The sequence below is a fragment of the Lucilia sericata genome, unplaced genomic scaffold (genome assembly GCF_015586225.1).
Source record: "Lucilia sericata isolate MDLA Ls3-8-SP2 unplaced genomic scaffold, ASM1558622v1 Contig002016F_arrow, whole genome shotgun sequence".
Lineage (NCBI taxonomy): Eukaryota > Metazoa > Arthropoda > Insecta > Diptera > Calliphoridae > Lucilia > Lucilia sericata.
Genome location: NW_023995881.1, coordinates 42,613 through 60,628, shown reverse-complemented (window position 1 = coordinate 60,628; position 18,016 = coordinate 42,613). Strand labels below are relative to the sequence as shown.

The window sequence follows — 18,016 nt, the reverse complement described above, 5'->3', positions numbered from 1 at the left end:
AACGGTAAACAACTTGAAGGTTGTGAACGACATGGCAGAGCGAGGAATCAAGCTAGGGCATAACAGATTACAACCAATTACTTACAAAGGACGAGCAACAAAAACTATATTTTAGGCCCCAGTGGCACATGTTAACATCTTTTAATCGTGCTCAAACTTTTGCAATCTTAAAATCTAACAAAATTAAACATTTCAGAAATCCGACATCGATTTTTAAAACCAGTCTAAAAGCCGGAAAAAGTCGAAAAAAGCTTTTTACTTTATACGAAGTCGAAAATTTTAGGGTTTTTCCAACAGTTTAAATTAAGTTAAATTTTTTTAATAAAAAATAAAATTCTTCATATTTTTGCTTCAAATATGAAGAAAAATACTTTTTGTATTTTTGTATATACGAAATATGTAGTAACTTATTTTCATTCGAATTGAAATTACGTTTTGATTGTGAAATTACATTCAAATATTTATTTCCTTTCGGAAAAAGTCGAAAAGTCGGAAAAAGTTGACTTTTCGTAAAACACAAAATTCGAAAAATCGACTTTTCATAAATCGCAAAAAGTTGAAAAATCGACTTTCATAAAAAGTCAAAAAGTAAACTTTTCAAGTCATCTGGTAAAAATAAAAAGAACTAGTAAAAAGTGGGTTAAAAAGTCCTAAATTTTGTATTATTAAATTTTTTGAGTTGAGTTGGTTCCCAAAAAAGCGTTGAGTTGGTTCCCAAAAAAGCGTTAATTAAGTAAAAAGCCTTAATTAAGTACTTTCCAAAAATACATTTCATTCCATAAGCAATCAAAAAGTATTAAATTGTAAACTAGTGTAATTATAACATACCTTTTCAAGAATTTCTGCGACAGCACATATAAATTTAGGTGCAGTTGATGGGTGGCATTTTATATTAAGATATGGTTCGATGGTTATAGCGTGTCTTACTAATAATTGCGGACGAACTTTGGCTAGCAAATGTAACGTTGTAATACAGCCTAACATTCGTTCATTATCTGTATCTTCCAATTCAATTAGACGTTCAACCAATCCATCGGCTAATTGTTGACAAGCAAGAACAATCTCTTGGGGAGGTTCAGTATTTTTCTTAACAGGATCTTGATTATTTCCGTCCAATTTTAACATATTTTCCTTTGGTTGAAAAATCTATATTTATATATGTATAAAAAAATACAATTAATTAATGTCTATATTAATAAAAAAAATATTTTTTTAGATTAGAAAAACATGATATTAAATAAAAAATACTCTTTAGTGTTAAAAACAAATTCTTATAATTACATTACAACTACTAAGCTATGCACATACTATGTATTAGGGGGCCAATCCAAAATGAATCCCGGGATTTGTTTACAATTTTTTTTTTAGCGGTAATTTTCAATAGTTTGAAAATTACGACATTTTTTATTTTTGACTTATTTTTTACATACTACACAGTTTTATTGAGGGGATAGTCGCCTGACACTTTATATAAATTGATTTATTCATTTCGTTTTTAACACATCGAAATGTTGGTCGTAGACCCAAAAAGTGTACACATTCTGTGTCTGTAAATTGAAAAAACTAACTGAAAATCACATTGATGCACATATTAATATCAATACATTACAATATTTTGACAGTGGGTATTTAATTTCGGCACAGTCGAATACAAACTTTATTTTTCAATAGAAGATTTTGTATTTCAAACTTTCTACAAATCTGAGTGATACCGGTAAAGGTAAATTACCTTGTTCTGAATTTACATAATATTTTAAATAAATACTACGAATATGTTATGTTTCAAAACTAATATGTAAATTCCAAATATTTTTTAAAGAAAAGGTTTTAAATTGATGTTCGAATAATTGAATTGGGGTGTGTTATAATTACACTGTGTAACGCTCAAAAATACTCATTATGCGATATAATGCTTTTTATAGACCTACATAGATGAGTAGATTTTCTTTACCATTTTACCATCTTCAATATACTCTAAAAATCGGAAGATATTGGAAAAAACAATTTTTTTTTTTGACTTGACGGACTAAAAAAATTATATCTCAAAATTTTCTTAACCAATTTAATATTTTTCAACTGTTTTGAAAATATTTTCCTCATAGGAGGGATGTCCTTTTTATTTGAGTTCAAATTCACTACATCTGAAGTCATTCTCAAGAAGTAGTTTTAATGCTCTTTTTCGGAAGTTATTTGGGAGTGAAACTATAGTATTATAGAATAAAACTAATTTGACTTAAATAATATTAACATTAATAAGGGTAATAGAAACATTAAATACAAAAGCCCAAATATAAAATTTTTTATCTCATAAAAATTAAAGAACAAAAAATATATCTTCAACATTAAAAAAATAGAATTATTTTCGCTTCTTCGGAAGTCTTTAAAAATCACTTCCTCAGAAGGCAAAAAAAAAATCATTCAATGCTACTTTTGAAGTGGTGATAATTGTTATTCTTTTGAAAGTACTTCGTTTATTTTTGCTGGGTTTATTTGAAAACATAGTTTTTAAATATTTTTTTATTTTAGCTCATACTTCTACGAATAAAATATGATATGGAAAGTTAAAATCTGATAAAAACTGACAAAAATAGAATTTTTTCTTAAAAACAAAAATTTACCAAATCTCTCATTGCTAAATAAATTATCCATTTGAATAATAAAGCTCATATTTGAGTTGCATATCTTACATTGATATTATACTTTAGCAAAGAGATATTTGGTAAATTTTTGTTTTTTATCTGATTTAACGTTCCATATCTTTATGCATAAAAGTATATATAAAAATAAAAAAATATGTTTTTAAATAAAGTGTGGATCAAAAATGATCTTTAATTGTAAAAAAAATATAAAAATTTGTATTTAGATCTAAATATTTTACACATTTCCGTAAGAAATGTAAAACTGTGTGTACTTTTTAAAAACTACAAAGGAAACTCTTTTCAAAACAGTTGAAAAGTATTAAATCGGTTAAACAAATTTTGAGATATAATTTTTTTAGTAAATATGTCTAGTCAACTAAAAGCGTTTTTTCCAATATCTTCCGATTTTTAGGGTATATTGAAGATTCTAAAAATGGTACTGTGATCTACTCTACTAGACCTACCAACATCACTAGGTCTCGCGATAAATGTATCGATTTTTTGTGATTTTGTCACACCATGTTATTAGTTCACATGGAGGTTTTAAAAAGTGCTTACGTCTAATTTCGGAACTTGATATTTATTTTTATTTAGGAAGTATGTAGTTAAATAGTTTCAGATTTGGATTGTTTTAATTTAAATATATTTCCTATCTGCTAAATTTCCACAAAATTAAACAATTTTCTTTACAAACATGATGATTTAAAGATTTTCATATATAAAATAATTAAATTTATGTAATCCAAAAATCCCGAAATATCCCGGTATTGCTATTTCCAAAATCCCGAATCCCGGGATTTGTAAAAGCTAGCCCCGTTTGGCATCCCTACTATGTATGTCTAACAGGTAGATTAGAGGTGTCCAAAAATATCGATTTTGCTCAGATGGATCATATATTGTTTAATAGTGTCTAAAACTAACTGGTATAAAATTTTGTTGTTGTTGTTTTCGTGCGTCTGCATTAAAAAAATACTAATTTTTTGACGAAACTTTCCGAGGTTGTCTCAGTTCATATCTCCGTTATTTATGAACCGATTTGAAAATTGATTTCAACATACACACAAACAGACAGACGGACATGGCTTAATCGAATCCGCTATCTATAAGGATCCAGAATATATATACTTCATAGGGTCGGAAAATTATATTGTAGACATTACAAACGGAATGACAAACTTACATATACCTTTCTTACGAAGGTGAAGGGTATAATAAGTAAATATATAATTATTTTGATGAACTTTCAAAATTTGTATTGTGCTTCCATCGCCAATGTCATAAATGAAACTATTAGAATGAACGGTCTTTTGAGACAGATATTAATCATTCCTACATCTCATCATCAAATTAAGTGATGACGAATTTTTGTTCACAAGACTTGAAATAATAAGTCCATTAAATTTTGTGGTCAAGAGTAGTTCCATGTTGTAGAAATAAACACTTAGGGCCAATCTTTAGGTGAAAAATTAGCGATTAAATTAAAATTAATCCTCGAAAGTTGTTTTTGAGTACTCAATTAGTTAATTTTGTTTGCAAGTTTAAGCGCCCAATTAGCGATTAAATTAAAATTAATCCTCGAAAGTTGTTTTTGAGTACTCAATTAGTTAATTTTGTTTGCAGGTTTAAGCGCCCAATGGAGGTGGTTTAAACTAAAGCATGAAATGCAAAAGTGTAAACAGCTGATGTAAAAAAAAAATAATACAATTTTTATATATATATACATTAAAATGTTCCATTTATTGATTAGTATAAATTATGGATACTTTAAAATAATTTTTTTTTCGTTCTAAATTTAAGTTTTTATTAATTTTCATATTAAATTTACAATTGACTTTTTCTGCTGTTTTGTATGGCAACACTGCGAAGTTTAATCTTGTACTCAAAAACATCAAAGGGGATTAACGTCAGATTAAATTTAGTTTTAGATAACCTAATCGGATTGTTAATTCGCATTAGATTGCAAACTCAAAAAAAGTTTAAATTTCTCAAAAAACTGATTGAAGCCAACCAGTTTTTTTTTACAACTTTTGGATATTATGAGGGCGGCTTACAAATGAGAAAGTGAATTCTACTAATGTAGGCTGTATACTCTTGTTGGATGATTACAGTCCATTTTTAATTGTTTTGCAAATTACACTAGTTTACAACGATTTTGCTCATGATATAAAACATATATAGATTTCTTTATTTAGGCCGTCTAAGTCCAGAAAAATTATTTAAAAAAATCTAGGACGTAAAATTTTTGAATTATTCATAAAGAAAGAATATGTTAAAAAAGGGTTAAATTAGGTAGAAATAATTAAATATTTAGGGTTGTAGTTATTTTTATATTAAAAATTTTACTGGTCTTCCACACAACTCTCTAACAATGGATTCCTGTCACAAAAATATAAAAAATTACGTTGCAATAATCTTAAATCTTGCCATTTTTATCACTCACACTTCCAAGAGTTTTTCGGAAAAAGTATAAGTGGGAATGTAAGAAATGAACTATGAGGGATAAATTCAGATCCGTAAGTTTGTAATTCAGGAATAATAATTTTTTCAAATTTTATTTGTTTTTTAATTTTTTAAAAAATTTATCAAAAAAAAAAATGACTAAAAATCGGGATAAAAATAAAGAAATCTGGTAAAAAGTGGTTTAATGAAGACGTAAATTTTATACATATTATTGAATTTATTTTCTGAGTTGATTGTAGGTTCCCAAAACAGGTGCAAGCACCCAAAAACAATTCTCATTTTCAAATATTTTTCCATCACTACTGAAGAAGGATGCTTAACAAAAACCACTTTATCTCAAATATTCGACGTATAGGAAAAAAATAAAAATTGTTAATTAACCACCGGACATAGCCCTTTCCAAAAATATATGTGTCATTCCATGAGCAAACAAAAAATATTAATTTGTAAACTTGTGTTATAAGTAAAAAATTACATGGTCGCAGTTTTTTTTTACAAAATTTGCAATTTTTTGGATATGATATTTGCTGCTCTTCGGTTATGGAAAATTTTGAAATAAGAGAAAATAGACATTGAAATTCGCGTCCTTTGATGTATATCTTCAAAATGTGATCTAGAAGTTATCACTGTGGGAGAAGCTTAAATATTGGAGAAATAAACGTGAAAGTTTTGAAAAAGGGCCTTTTTCGCGAAGCACACTAACAGCATAACTTCAATATACCCAATATATCGCGTGATCGAAATAATTTTAAATTTTACATTTGAAAAATATTAGCGTGCTGAGATGTAAGAGCGAATTCCAAAAAATTACGAATTTTTCACTTTTTACTTTAGTTTCTTTCACAACAAAAATCTATGAAGCACACCCAAGCCGTTAATTTGAATTGTTAACATTAAACATCAACCGGTAGCTAACAATGATGCTTATACGAAAATCGATAAGCCGTTCGAAAAAAGAATCTTTTGCATTAAAAAAGTATAAAAAGTTCATTCATATTAATATATAATTTCTTTACTAAATTTGAATTAACCGAACTGCTTTTCATTTTAACAGTTATTTGGATTAATAATTCATTTAAATTTAGAAATTAAAAAACAGTTAATGGTAGATAACAGAGATTGACAATGAGTATGTATGAAACAAGTAACACAACTATTTACTCACAATTTTTGATTACAATATACAGTGTCTCTCATAAGTTTTCGAATTTAGGTAACCTATGAAAAGAAACCGAATTTAATAATATATTTTGTGTGCAAAAAAAAAATTAATTTGTTATATTGTCTAGACAGTCCTTAGGTTTGATATCACGCTTTTTATAACTTCAAAAATTTAAATTTACTTAAATTAAATTAGCTTTTTTTTTGAAAAAGTCCATAAAATTGCCTCAAAAAAGTATACGAATTTTCCTGTTGTTCATATTTGAGCATATTATACGAAACACAAATTTTAGAATCGACTGGTTTTTATGCTTTAAATTGTTTTAAGGGGTTACTATCAACCTATTTGGTCCACAATTTTTGGGGATTTGTACCCTCTTTTTATGTAATACCATTAAAATGGCGATTTTTGGCAATATTTGTAGTATTTTCTCTTTTTTTCCAGAGATAAGACCAAAGTTTGATATTGGGTTTTAATAGACCCCTTCGAGTATCTAAAAATAGCATTTTTTGTTACAAGAATCTGTATTTAAACGATCCAAGATATATTATTGATATCATTATTCTGTCGCTAATTCAATATATTGGAACTTAAGTCCATTTTCATAATACTAGGGTCACAAATTTTCGTGGAAAGTTTTCTTGTATATATATATATATTCTTTTAGATATCAGCTTTTATATATTTTAAGTTTTCAATATATTGTGGAAGTGTGCAACTCCAAAACATGCCTCGAAGAAACACCATTCAATGGTAGTATCATTATTTTTATATACCAATGACCTCCAGGCTACATGCCACTATATCATTATGGTCTAACTCAAAAATATCGATATCTGTTAAAATATTGATTACTATGATCAAATTAAACCCAAAATTTTGGACTTACATTGTTATTGTAATGGGCAACATAAGCGTGAAAGTTACGAATAGTAAAAACTCAAATCTTCTGTATAGGATGTCGTTTTGTTAAGGCATGTTTTGGAGTTGTATACCGATATAATGTATTGAAAATTTAAAATATATTAGTGCTAATATGTACATGAATGTATACTAGCCAACTTTGCCGGAAAATATCGACCCTAGTGGTACGAAAAGGGACTTAAGATCCATACAATTCAATTAGAAACAGAAGAACGATACCAAAAATACATCTTAGAACTTTTAAGTACAGATCCTTATAACAAAATTATTTTTAGATACCTCAAGGGGTCTATTAAATCCTAATATTAAAGTTTGGGTTTATTTCTGAAAAAAAATTCAAATATGGTCAAAAATCGCCATTTTAATGATATTACATGAAAAGATGGTACAAATACCCCAAAATTGTGGAACAAATGGGCCAAAAATATATAATTTCAGTCGATAGTAACCCCTTAACACAATTTTAAGCAAAAAACCACTCGATTATAATTTTTGTGTTTCGTATAATATGGTCATATATGAAATACAGGAAAAAAAATTCGAATACTTTTGTGAGGCAATTCTATGGACTTTTAAAAAAAATGTATATCAATTGAGGTAAATGTAATTCTTCCAAATTTTAAAGAGTGTGATATTATACCTTAGGACTCTCTAGACAATATAACAAATTTAATTATTCATTTCACAAACAAAAAATATTAAATTATGTTTCTTTTCAAAGTACAACCAAATTCGAATACTTATGTGAGACACTGTATGTCCACACAAGTTTCATGTTGAGTATCTTCATGTACGTATTCGCAATGATCGATCAATACGTATATTCAATGCGCATATCAAACATGTATGGTCTTATTCACTATTCAAAAGCATAGCTAGCTTGTATGTGTGATCTCAAATGAATAAAAACAAAGAATATGTTGGGAATTTCTTTTATTCAAACATTTGAGAATAAATACCCAAACGAAAGAACGAGTATTGAGGATATGATGCTTTACACGGTGTACTTTAAGTAGTTGCGTGCGAAAATGCACAAAGACGTGTAAATAAAAATATAAATATGGAGAAAATGCAATGTAATGAGCATGTTCTTTTGGAAAGGAAAGTTAACACGTGGTGCATCATATACAGTGAATCAACTAAGTTTTTTGCCTACCTTTTTTTAAGAGAATTTTGTTTTTTGTTCATAAATATTGAAAATAGAGATTGTGTAGAATGGGAAAACCAAGAAAAAAATATTAAAATAATAATTTTGGTGCATTTGTTGTTGCATTTTATTGTTTTTCATCATAATTTGCACGTCAATAAAGTATTTTGCATATTGAAATTTCCAGTTAATTTCGTTGGGTTTTTCAAATTATTTTTTAATTGCTTTTTGGAATTTATTGTTTTATTGTTAAAAGGACACGTGTTAAGTATTTTTCAATTGTAATTTTCAAAAATCATATCCTCATTGTGTGAAACTGTGTAGTTATTTGCGTTAAAAAATGTTTAAAAGGAAATAATGAGGCAATTCCAATATAAAAAAACTAGTTTAGATTTTTAGGACAAGTATAAATCAATGAAATTCAATTATGAGAAGGTTAATCAATCATTAAAAAATATAAAATATAGAAATTGATGAAATAACACAAAGAATTATTAAAAAAAAACGCACTGAGTTGTCATTCAAAATCTTTAACAGACAAAGGAGAGCGACTTGTATTCAAGCAAAAACCATTGAAGTCCTCATTTATCTTCTCCAAAGTCCATATACGAACTTAAAAGAACACTATGTTTAAATTTAGACCTCTAAACAGACCTTAGGTTGCTTCGAAACAATATAAAGTGAATTATCGTGTGGTACGGGAAAAATACTTAATTTAGATATTTACAAATAGAGGCGGTTCTCATCACCTAAGATCCACAAAAGCAATATTTTTCAACTAATACATACACTTATATTTAGCTAGAACCCAAATCAAGAATAACTATCCAACTACGCCTACTGTATTTTATTCATAAAATAATGCATTCAAAATATGAGGTAGAATATCAAGATTCTAGCATGTAATAGTTCTATAGTGGTATACGGTGATATCCCCATACTTAGAGTGGCTAGGATGGTACTTAGTGTTAGCTTTATAGAATAAGAATCAATATTACACATTTCTAAATGAAATTCACACAGTACTCCCCAAATAGATGGGGTTTCCGTAATGTAGTTTTTGTTTGTCGATACAATATGACCAAAAAACCAGATTATTTTTGTTATAATCTATAGATTTATACCCCACTAAATTTTTTTTTCTAGGTCCAAATCCATTGATTTCCTAATGTATCATGTATCCAATTCAAAATTACTTATTATTTTCGAAATTAAATCAAAGAAACGATAGATTTCATGTTAAGTCAAATATTGAGAAATTCTTATAGGTATGTAGGATAGTAAATCGGTTAAGAAATGTCCAAACTTAGTCGTTCCACTACTAAAATATCTAAAAAATGTTATTCTAATACATAGGAGAAATAAAAATATTAAATTTTATAAAATAATGCAGCAATATTAAAAAAATTAACAAAAAACCTAAAAAAAACAAAATACTTTATTGACCTTAAAAATTAACAATACGTTCACATTTGATCAAAAATCTCGTTAATTAATATCACGATTTTACTTTTTATGGTATTTTATTAAAATATAAGATATTCTTTAAAAAATACAACAAACAAATTGCTTTATTTTGCTAAAAATAATTGTTCAGATAAAGTTTTTTCTTAAAATTTATAAAATTTTACATAGGCAAATTACTTAATTGATTCACTGTATATCAGGGTACAGATAGCGATCGAATTCAATTCGCTCGCGAGCAAGTTTAATTCGAGCGATTTAAATAATTCATTTTCCGGCGAATAAATCTATTCGACTCGCGAGTTTAATTTTTAAGCTCGCGATAAGAGTTGAAAATTTAAAGAGCGTAAAATAGAACTCGCTCGCGATTCGAGTCAAAACGAGTTAATCGCGAGTTTTATAATTTTGTAAATAGAATAAATTTAAATTTATAAGGCATAATCAATTTATATATAAATATGACATAACCAAATAAGTTTCCCATTAAAATTATGTACGCTAATACATATGTACGTACATTATTTGCTGCAAAGTAGTAGACACTTCGTACATACATACATACATACATACATACATACATACATACATATATACATACATACATACATACATACATACATACATACATACATACATACATACATACATACATACATACATACATACATACATACATACATACATACATACATACATACATACATACATACATACATACATACATACATACATACATACATACATACATACATACATACATACATACATACATACATACATACATACATACATACATACATACATACATACATACATACACACATACACACACATACATACATACATACATACATACATACATACATACATACATACATACATACATACATACATACATACATACATACATACATACATACATACATACATACATACATACATACATACATACATACATACATACATACATACATACATACATACATACATACATACATACATACATACATACATACATACATACATACATACATACATACATACATACATACATACATACATCATTCAACACGTGTTATATTATCTTCATAATAAAATTTTCCAAACCATTTGATTCACAATCGATAATCTAACTGCCTGTTTCACAATATCGAAACAACATTTTCTTTCTTATAAATATATTGAAAACAAAAACAAAATTTTAAATTTATTTGTTGTTTTCAATATATTTGTAAGAAAGAAAATGTTCTTTCGCATTTAGAGAAACCGGCAGTAATAAATAAAAAAAATTTTTAAAGATCACTTGCATGTCCATCAATATACATATGTACATACATAACTACAGATAAAAAACATACACATTTAAAATAAAAAGGTAGACAATATATTTCTTATACTTTCCCACTTTTGCTTTGTCAGACCGTCATAAAACCTACGGCTACACAATCACACTTACATAATTATTTCCCATATTATTGCTTCTTTTTTACTACCACAACAGAACCTGTTTCTTGCACACACATTTTGCTGATTTTCGGCTCGAATTCAACTCGTTTTCCACTCGCTCGTAAGCGAGTTGAAAAAACAAAAACATGTAAATATCGCTTACGAAGCGAATGCAAAACACATAAAACTCTAATTAAAATTATGCTCGCGTGTTGAAAAATAAAACTCGCGATTTTGAATTTTAAAACGAGCGATATAAATAAAATAGCGATCGCGAGCGATATTTTTACCTACCCTGCTGTAAATGTAAATTCTAAGAATTTGAAATTTATTACAGTCGTTTTTTTATATTTAGAAATAGAGGATTGACAAATACAATTCAAAAACTAACAGGCAGAAAAAAACTTTTCATTCAGTTTTAAGTAAAAACATTTATTAGATTTTTTATTTAGTTTTTATTGAAATTAGTAATATTTAGTTAATTTTAATATCTTGCTTAATAAGAGAAAAAAAACAAGTTGGCATATACATACATATGTATGTATGTATGTATGTATGTATGTATGTATGTATGTATGTATGTATGTATGTATGTATGTATGTATGTATGTATGTATGTATGTATGTATGTATGTATGTATGTATGTATGTATGTATGTATGTATGTATGTATGTATGTATGTATGTATGTATGTATGTATGTATGTATGTATGTATGTATGTATGTATGTATGTATGTATGTATGTATGTATGTATGTATGTATGTATGTATGTATGTATGTATGTATGTATGTATGTATGTATGTATGTATGTATGTATGTATGTATGTATGTATGTATTTCATCAATTTTTGTTTTATTATTTGCTATTGAATTGGTGAAATACGCTTACTCAAAAGATACTTATATTATATTCATTTTGCAAAGCAGATATAAGTATGATAATTGAATAAAACGAATATATTCATTACTTTCAACCAGTTGTATAGGAAAGAAATATGTATGAATATACAACACAACCAAATGCCGACCATACGTATATTTATTCGTGTTCAAGTTGGTATGAACAAGATGAATATGCTTGTGCGCTTTGTGTTTGGCGATACATACACATACACGTTCGGTTGCAATACTTTATGAATATTACTTTTGTCATTCTCTGGTAGATAAGCCAGGGCTGTCAGATGTGGATTTTTAATATATTTGGCGACATGTCGGTTATTGATAAACTAATTCTAAAAATTCTTAATATATTTACATACAAAATTATATAAAAAGATAATATTGAATTTAAAAATTGTAAAAGTGTATGGCCCGTTATATCAACCTCCGGTTATCGTTTAACCGGAAGATATTATGCCGGTTAAAATAATTTTTATATAAAAACTGACACTTTATCGTTACGATAAAAAATTACTAAACATTGGGAAAATGGGGTTATGTATTTTAAATTAAAATACACTTATTGGGGTTGCTATAGATTCCGATAATTATTCTGTTTTCAATCTTTCTTTAAAATTAATGAGTCTTAGCCATATTGCAGAATAATAAACATATTTATAAGTGTTCAAACTATATTTCAAAAGGATATTTCTTTCGAAGCGAGGTGTAATAGTGGACCGATATTGCCCACTTTGAATACCAAACACCGTTTTTGATAATGGGTCCAAAAATATCAGGAGTATACTTTATTCATAAAAAATGCAATAGAATATTTTTTTGAAAAATCCAGTTTCACACTTTTAGCAATTTTGTTAAGCAAATTTTAAGAAATTCCATGAGACTTATGGACAATATATAGAGAGAGAGAGAGAGAGATAGAGAAGAGATAGATGAGAGAGAGATAGAGAGAGAGAGAGAGAGAGATAGAGAGAGAGAGATATATATATATATAGATATATATATAGATATATATATAGAGATATATATATATATATATATATTATATATAATATATATATATATATATATATATATATATATATATATATATATATATATTTGTCAATGAAATATCAATTGCGGGCCTGTTGTGATCTTAATGAAATGCAATGACCTTTTTCCGTCCACTTTTTGTTACATTTATAATGCTAAAGATCATGATATATAATTCTCATAATATATGAATTATTTTTTAGTTAAATTTTTAATCAAAAAATTATTTTTATATGAAAACTCTAAGATGTTTGTAGATCCTTAACTAACTATACGATTACGTAAAATAAAAATCTGTATTCAATTTAATATATTATCAAACATCGATTTTCATCTAAAGCGTTTCCACCGGAAAACTGTTTTTATTTTATTTCAAAACCTGTCATCTGCTGTATATTCTCAGAAAATAACTATTTTAAAACAGAATCTTTAGTAGATCTTAAATGAATGTCTACGATGCCACATTTGTATGCAGAATAAAAATTACTGATCAAAAACCGCTTCTAAAGTAGGGAAAATAATATATGCATATTACATTTTCACTTAAATTCGAATTTTAAATCGGCTGTGGCTCCTTTTACAACACCTAAATCTATCTAGAAAATCATTCATATCTCCCTATTTCTATTTATATAACTCTTTAAAAAATTACTTTAAATAACTCTCAATTTGAGAAAACAATAAAGATCAGTAATCACTCATATTTTCCATACAAATCGAGTTTTATATCAAAAATAAAATTTAAATTTATTGTTAATCGAGATAACAATAAAAATCTATGATCTATATATGCCATCAAAAAATTATCTTGATATAAATTCGGTTGCCATTTTTCAAATGCAGCTCAAATTTAAAAAACCATGAAGATATGTATTTGAGTACTCATTAGACTGTCCCGAAAGACAGCACTTTTGCAAATCTTATATAAGTAGACCTCTCAAACGATGCATAGTTCATATAAAATTTGGATAAATTGTTCTTTCGATATATTTTTACACTTTTAGAAAATTATCCACCAAAAATTCTGCACAACTTTTTCTGTATATAAAGCCGTATTTATTCTAAGCTTTTCAAATTAAATAATAATTTTGAATAACTCCAGCACACATTTTCTATTTGCCATTTACAAATTCCGATTTTTTTGTAATTAAAGGAAGATGTGGATATTTTAATAAGTAAAATTATTTGGGTTTCTGCTTTGTATATCTAATGATATTTGACCTTTATTTCTTCGGATTTAATAAGTGGTGTCTAAATTCAGCCAAAACTTTAGTGTGGATGCATAAAAGCTAATGAATAAAAATAATATGTTTAAACATACTTTTGTAGTTGTTTTGTTTTCTCTGTCAAGATTCAAGGATTCTTCATATTTTTTAGAACAGAAAAAGACTTAATTTTGTTATTTTAAAAGCAATTTGAAAATTTTCATAATTTTGTGCAGAATTTTTCATGATCGTTTCAGAGTTTCTTCAATTGCCTGTACTTTTAATAAAATGCCCCGAAGCTTATTGTCTCTATGCACCAGGGGCACTACAATTCAAAGTACAGTGTAACCGAATTTAAACTGAACAGTTCTTAAAATCAACTGCACATGGAAAAAATAAAACAACTAATTTGAAAGTGTCCTTAGTTCAGTGTTATTCTCTTATAATTTCTCAAAAAAAGTTTCCTAAATGCTTCTACGAATTAGTCAAAATTTCCTAATTAAAGCTCATTTTCAATTTGTAAATTTTTAAGGGACATTTTTGTCCAGAAACTGACTTTAAGTATTAAACAAAATGCAGAAAAATATATTACTATTTTATCGTTATAAGCTAAATTTTGACATCTATTAAAAAAAGTATAGTCATTACAGATAGAATAATGTTCTCTTCATTTTAGAAGAAACGCGGGCAACGCCGGGTACGCGCTGCTAGTGGACAATAAAGAAGGGAATAAAATAGTAAAGAAATTCGATCGATATCTTTCACATATTAGCGGTACCTGCGATTTGAATTTTTGGGTTTTCGGAAAAAACTTTTTTGTAATAATTTTTGAAAAACACGCTTTATTTATGCTTTTTATATAAACATTTTAATGAATATATAATTCAAGATAATAGGAAACATACATCTGAGGTTTTAGTAATGTTAACCCATAAACCGTGAAGGTCAAACTCAAGCTATGCAATATTGGGAAATCCTCTTGAAACCATAGAGAATTTTTTTTGTTTACAACCCATTTAAATGAAACTTAGGAAAAATATATAATAAAGATCCGTATTTATGATGACATCGAAGAAATTAAAATTAACCCGTAATTTTTATAATTATATAAAATGTCCGTAATATACAGTGTCTCACATAAATATTCGAATTTATTATTTTTTATGAATTACTGTGTTATTGTATGATGCTACTTTAAAAATAATAATAGTATTTAAAATTTTTTAATGAAATTTTATTAATTTATATTATTTTTACAAAATACAAGAAAAAAGTAATAAAAAATCATTAATGGTTTCCAAGAAAATGGAAAAAACCCAAAAAGGGTCATTTCAGGTACTGCGCAAAAATATTCGAATTTTATCTAAGAACTTTATTAGAATCCTTGAACACGTGTTTTATTGCCCATTAATTAACCCATTATTGCCCATTAATTAACCCATTATGCAGTGGTTATATGGAATATTTAACATTATATTTTTTGGAAATTTGCATAATTATGTTGTAAATCCTTCCTGTGTAAGCGCTTAAAATGTTCAAAGAAAAAGAGTTGATCAATTCAAATTAAAAAATTAATTTATATCTGTATAAACAAGGCCGATCAATTAAATATATATAGGAAATGGTTGATAGATTCCCATCGACAATATATTTTGTCATTACACGCATGGAACAAAGAATTCCATCGAGTATTTACCATTATCAAGTCGTCCAAAACTGCTGTCAATACAGGACGACAGAGAAATACTGAAGAAATACCGAAAGAACCTTCATCTATCAGCTCCAAAAATTAACAACGAACTCATGACAGTCCTGTGAATAAAAATTAGTGTCGAAATTGTGCGCAAAGTACTAGGGAGCAATAATTCGCATGGTCAAGTACCAAGGTGGAAACCGCTCATATCGAAGTTAATCGATGTTAAGTGTCTTGACTCCGCAAATAGACTCATAAGTAAGAATATTGGATTCTGGAAGGAGGTTATCTTCTACGATTAGAACAAATATAATATTTTTGGCTCTGATGGTCGTCAAATGATATGGCGAAAGCTTGGAGATGCCTTGGAATTATCTAACTTAAAACCAATTGTAAAGGACCCAAGTTGCTCTGCCATATTTTGGGGTTCTGTGTCCGTCCACGGTGTTGGACTGCTAAAATTTATTATTGTAATTATAGACTAGAAGGTCCACTTGTCAATTTTAGAGCAGAATTTGCATGCTAGTACCACCAAAATGGGGCTACAACCCATTCAATTTATTTTTCAACAGAAAGACGATCCAAAATACACGACCTGGTACGTGAAAATGTTGATCATTAACAACACTAAGTATCTTCTTTCACAAAATTTTCAATGGAGTTAATGTCTGGACTTAAACTCCATTGAAAATTTGTGGTTATATTTACAAGAACAACTTTTAAATCACTCATTATCCTCTAAAACCACCATACGGTTGCTTTGCATGAAGAATGGGACATAATAACGCCAGAACTATTCCATAAATTGGTAGAAACGGTCCCACGACGCTTGGAAGTTGTTTTTAAAAACAAAGGCTACTATACAAAACATTAATTTCATTTTAATTATTTATTTTTACTTCATAATGCTAATCTAAATATGATTTATACAAAAAATTCGAATACTTTTGTGAAGCTATTTTTTGCACTTTTTTAAAAAAAAGTTAAATTAGTTTATGTAAATAATTTTTTTTTTAATTTTTAAAATGTGGTATAGAATTTAAGGACTGTCTGGACAACATAATAAATTTATTTATTTATTTTTCCCACAAAATCTATTATAAAATGATGTCTGTTTTCATAATACATTAAATTCGAATACTTATGAGGGACACTGTATGAACAAAATATTCGATGCCATTTTGCGAGAAATAACAGATTCGGTTTCAGCAGCTAAAAATACATTAAAAATAGTCCAATTGGTTTCAAAAGTTTTTACAAACCTTCATTTCGTTGGCCTGTGTTATTAATAATATATTAATAATTTGAGAATTTGGACTTTTTCCGGAATATTTTAAAAAGTTTCCATTGTTTTGCCGACATTAATGTGTGTTTGTTTGTATACATGTATGTATGTATATATGTACAGTTTTGGAAAAAATAATAGAAACGACCTTATTTTGTCGTAAAAGCTAAATTTTCTCAAGAAATACCTTTTGATTTGATGATTAGTATCTCAAATAAAAGGTATTTAACACTTCTTTCATACATATTATATTCATATTTTATAGACTTTCTGGCATTGGAAAAAATAATAGAATAGATTCATAGTATTGCATAGGGGACATATGGTAAGATTTTTTAAACGGACTTTTTGTATTTAATTTTGAAGATTTTGATTTGCTTTGTTTTTATGATAAAGTTTGATTTTTTACCGTTTAATTTACCGTATGGTTATTGACAGCTGATTCAGGGGTTCCACATTCAAAATTTCTTAAATAAAATAATCTGATAATGAAAAAAATTACTTTACATTGTTGAATTTTATATAAAATTGGATTTTGAGAAGATTTCCAGCCGAAAAAGTTTTAGATCCACTTATAGATAATTTCAATACACCGAATTTTCGGCAAATTTTCGAGCAATATTTCAATGTTTTGCAATTTAACCCGCTTCAGGAA

General features: G+C 27.3%; 1 protein-coding gene across 1 annotated transcript in view; it reads right to left on the bottom strand.

Annotated features, from left to right (window-relative positions):
- Positions 1-828: 828 nt before the first annotated feature.
- LOC119613225 (nipped-B protein-like) overlaps positions 829-18,016 on the bottom strand; it is a gene marked incomplete at both ends in the record, with an annotated part of 37,778 nt that continues 20,590 nt past the window's right edge. The window contains one exon of the mRNA XM_037969180.1: positions 829-1,146. Within this exon, the coding sequence (XP_037825108.1) occupies positions 829-1,146 (318 nt within the window). The remainder of the gene's footprint in view (positions 1,147-18,016) is intronic.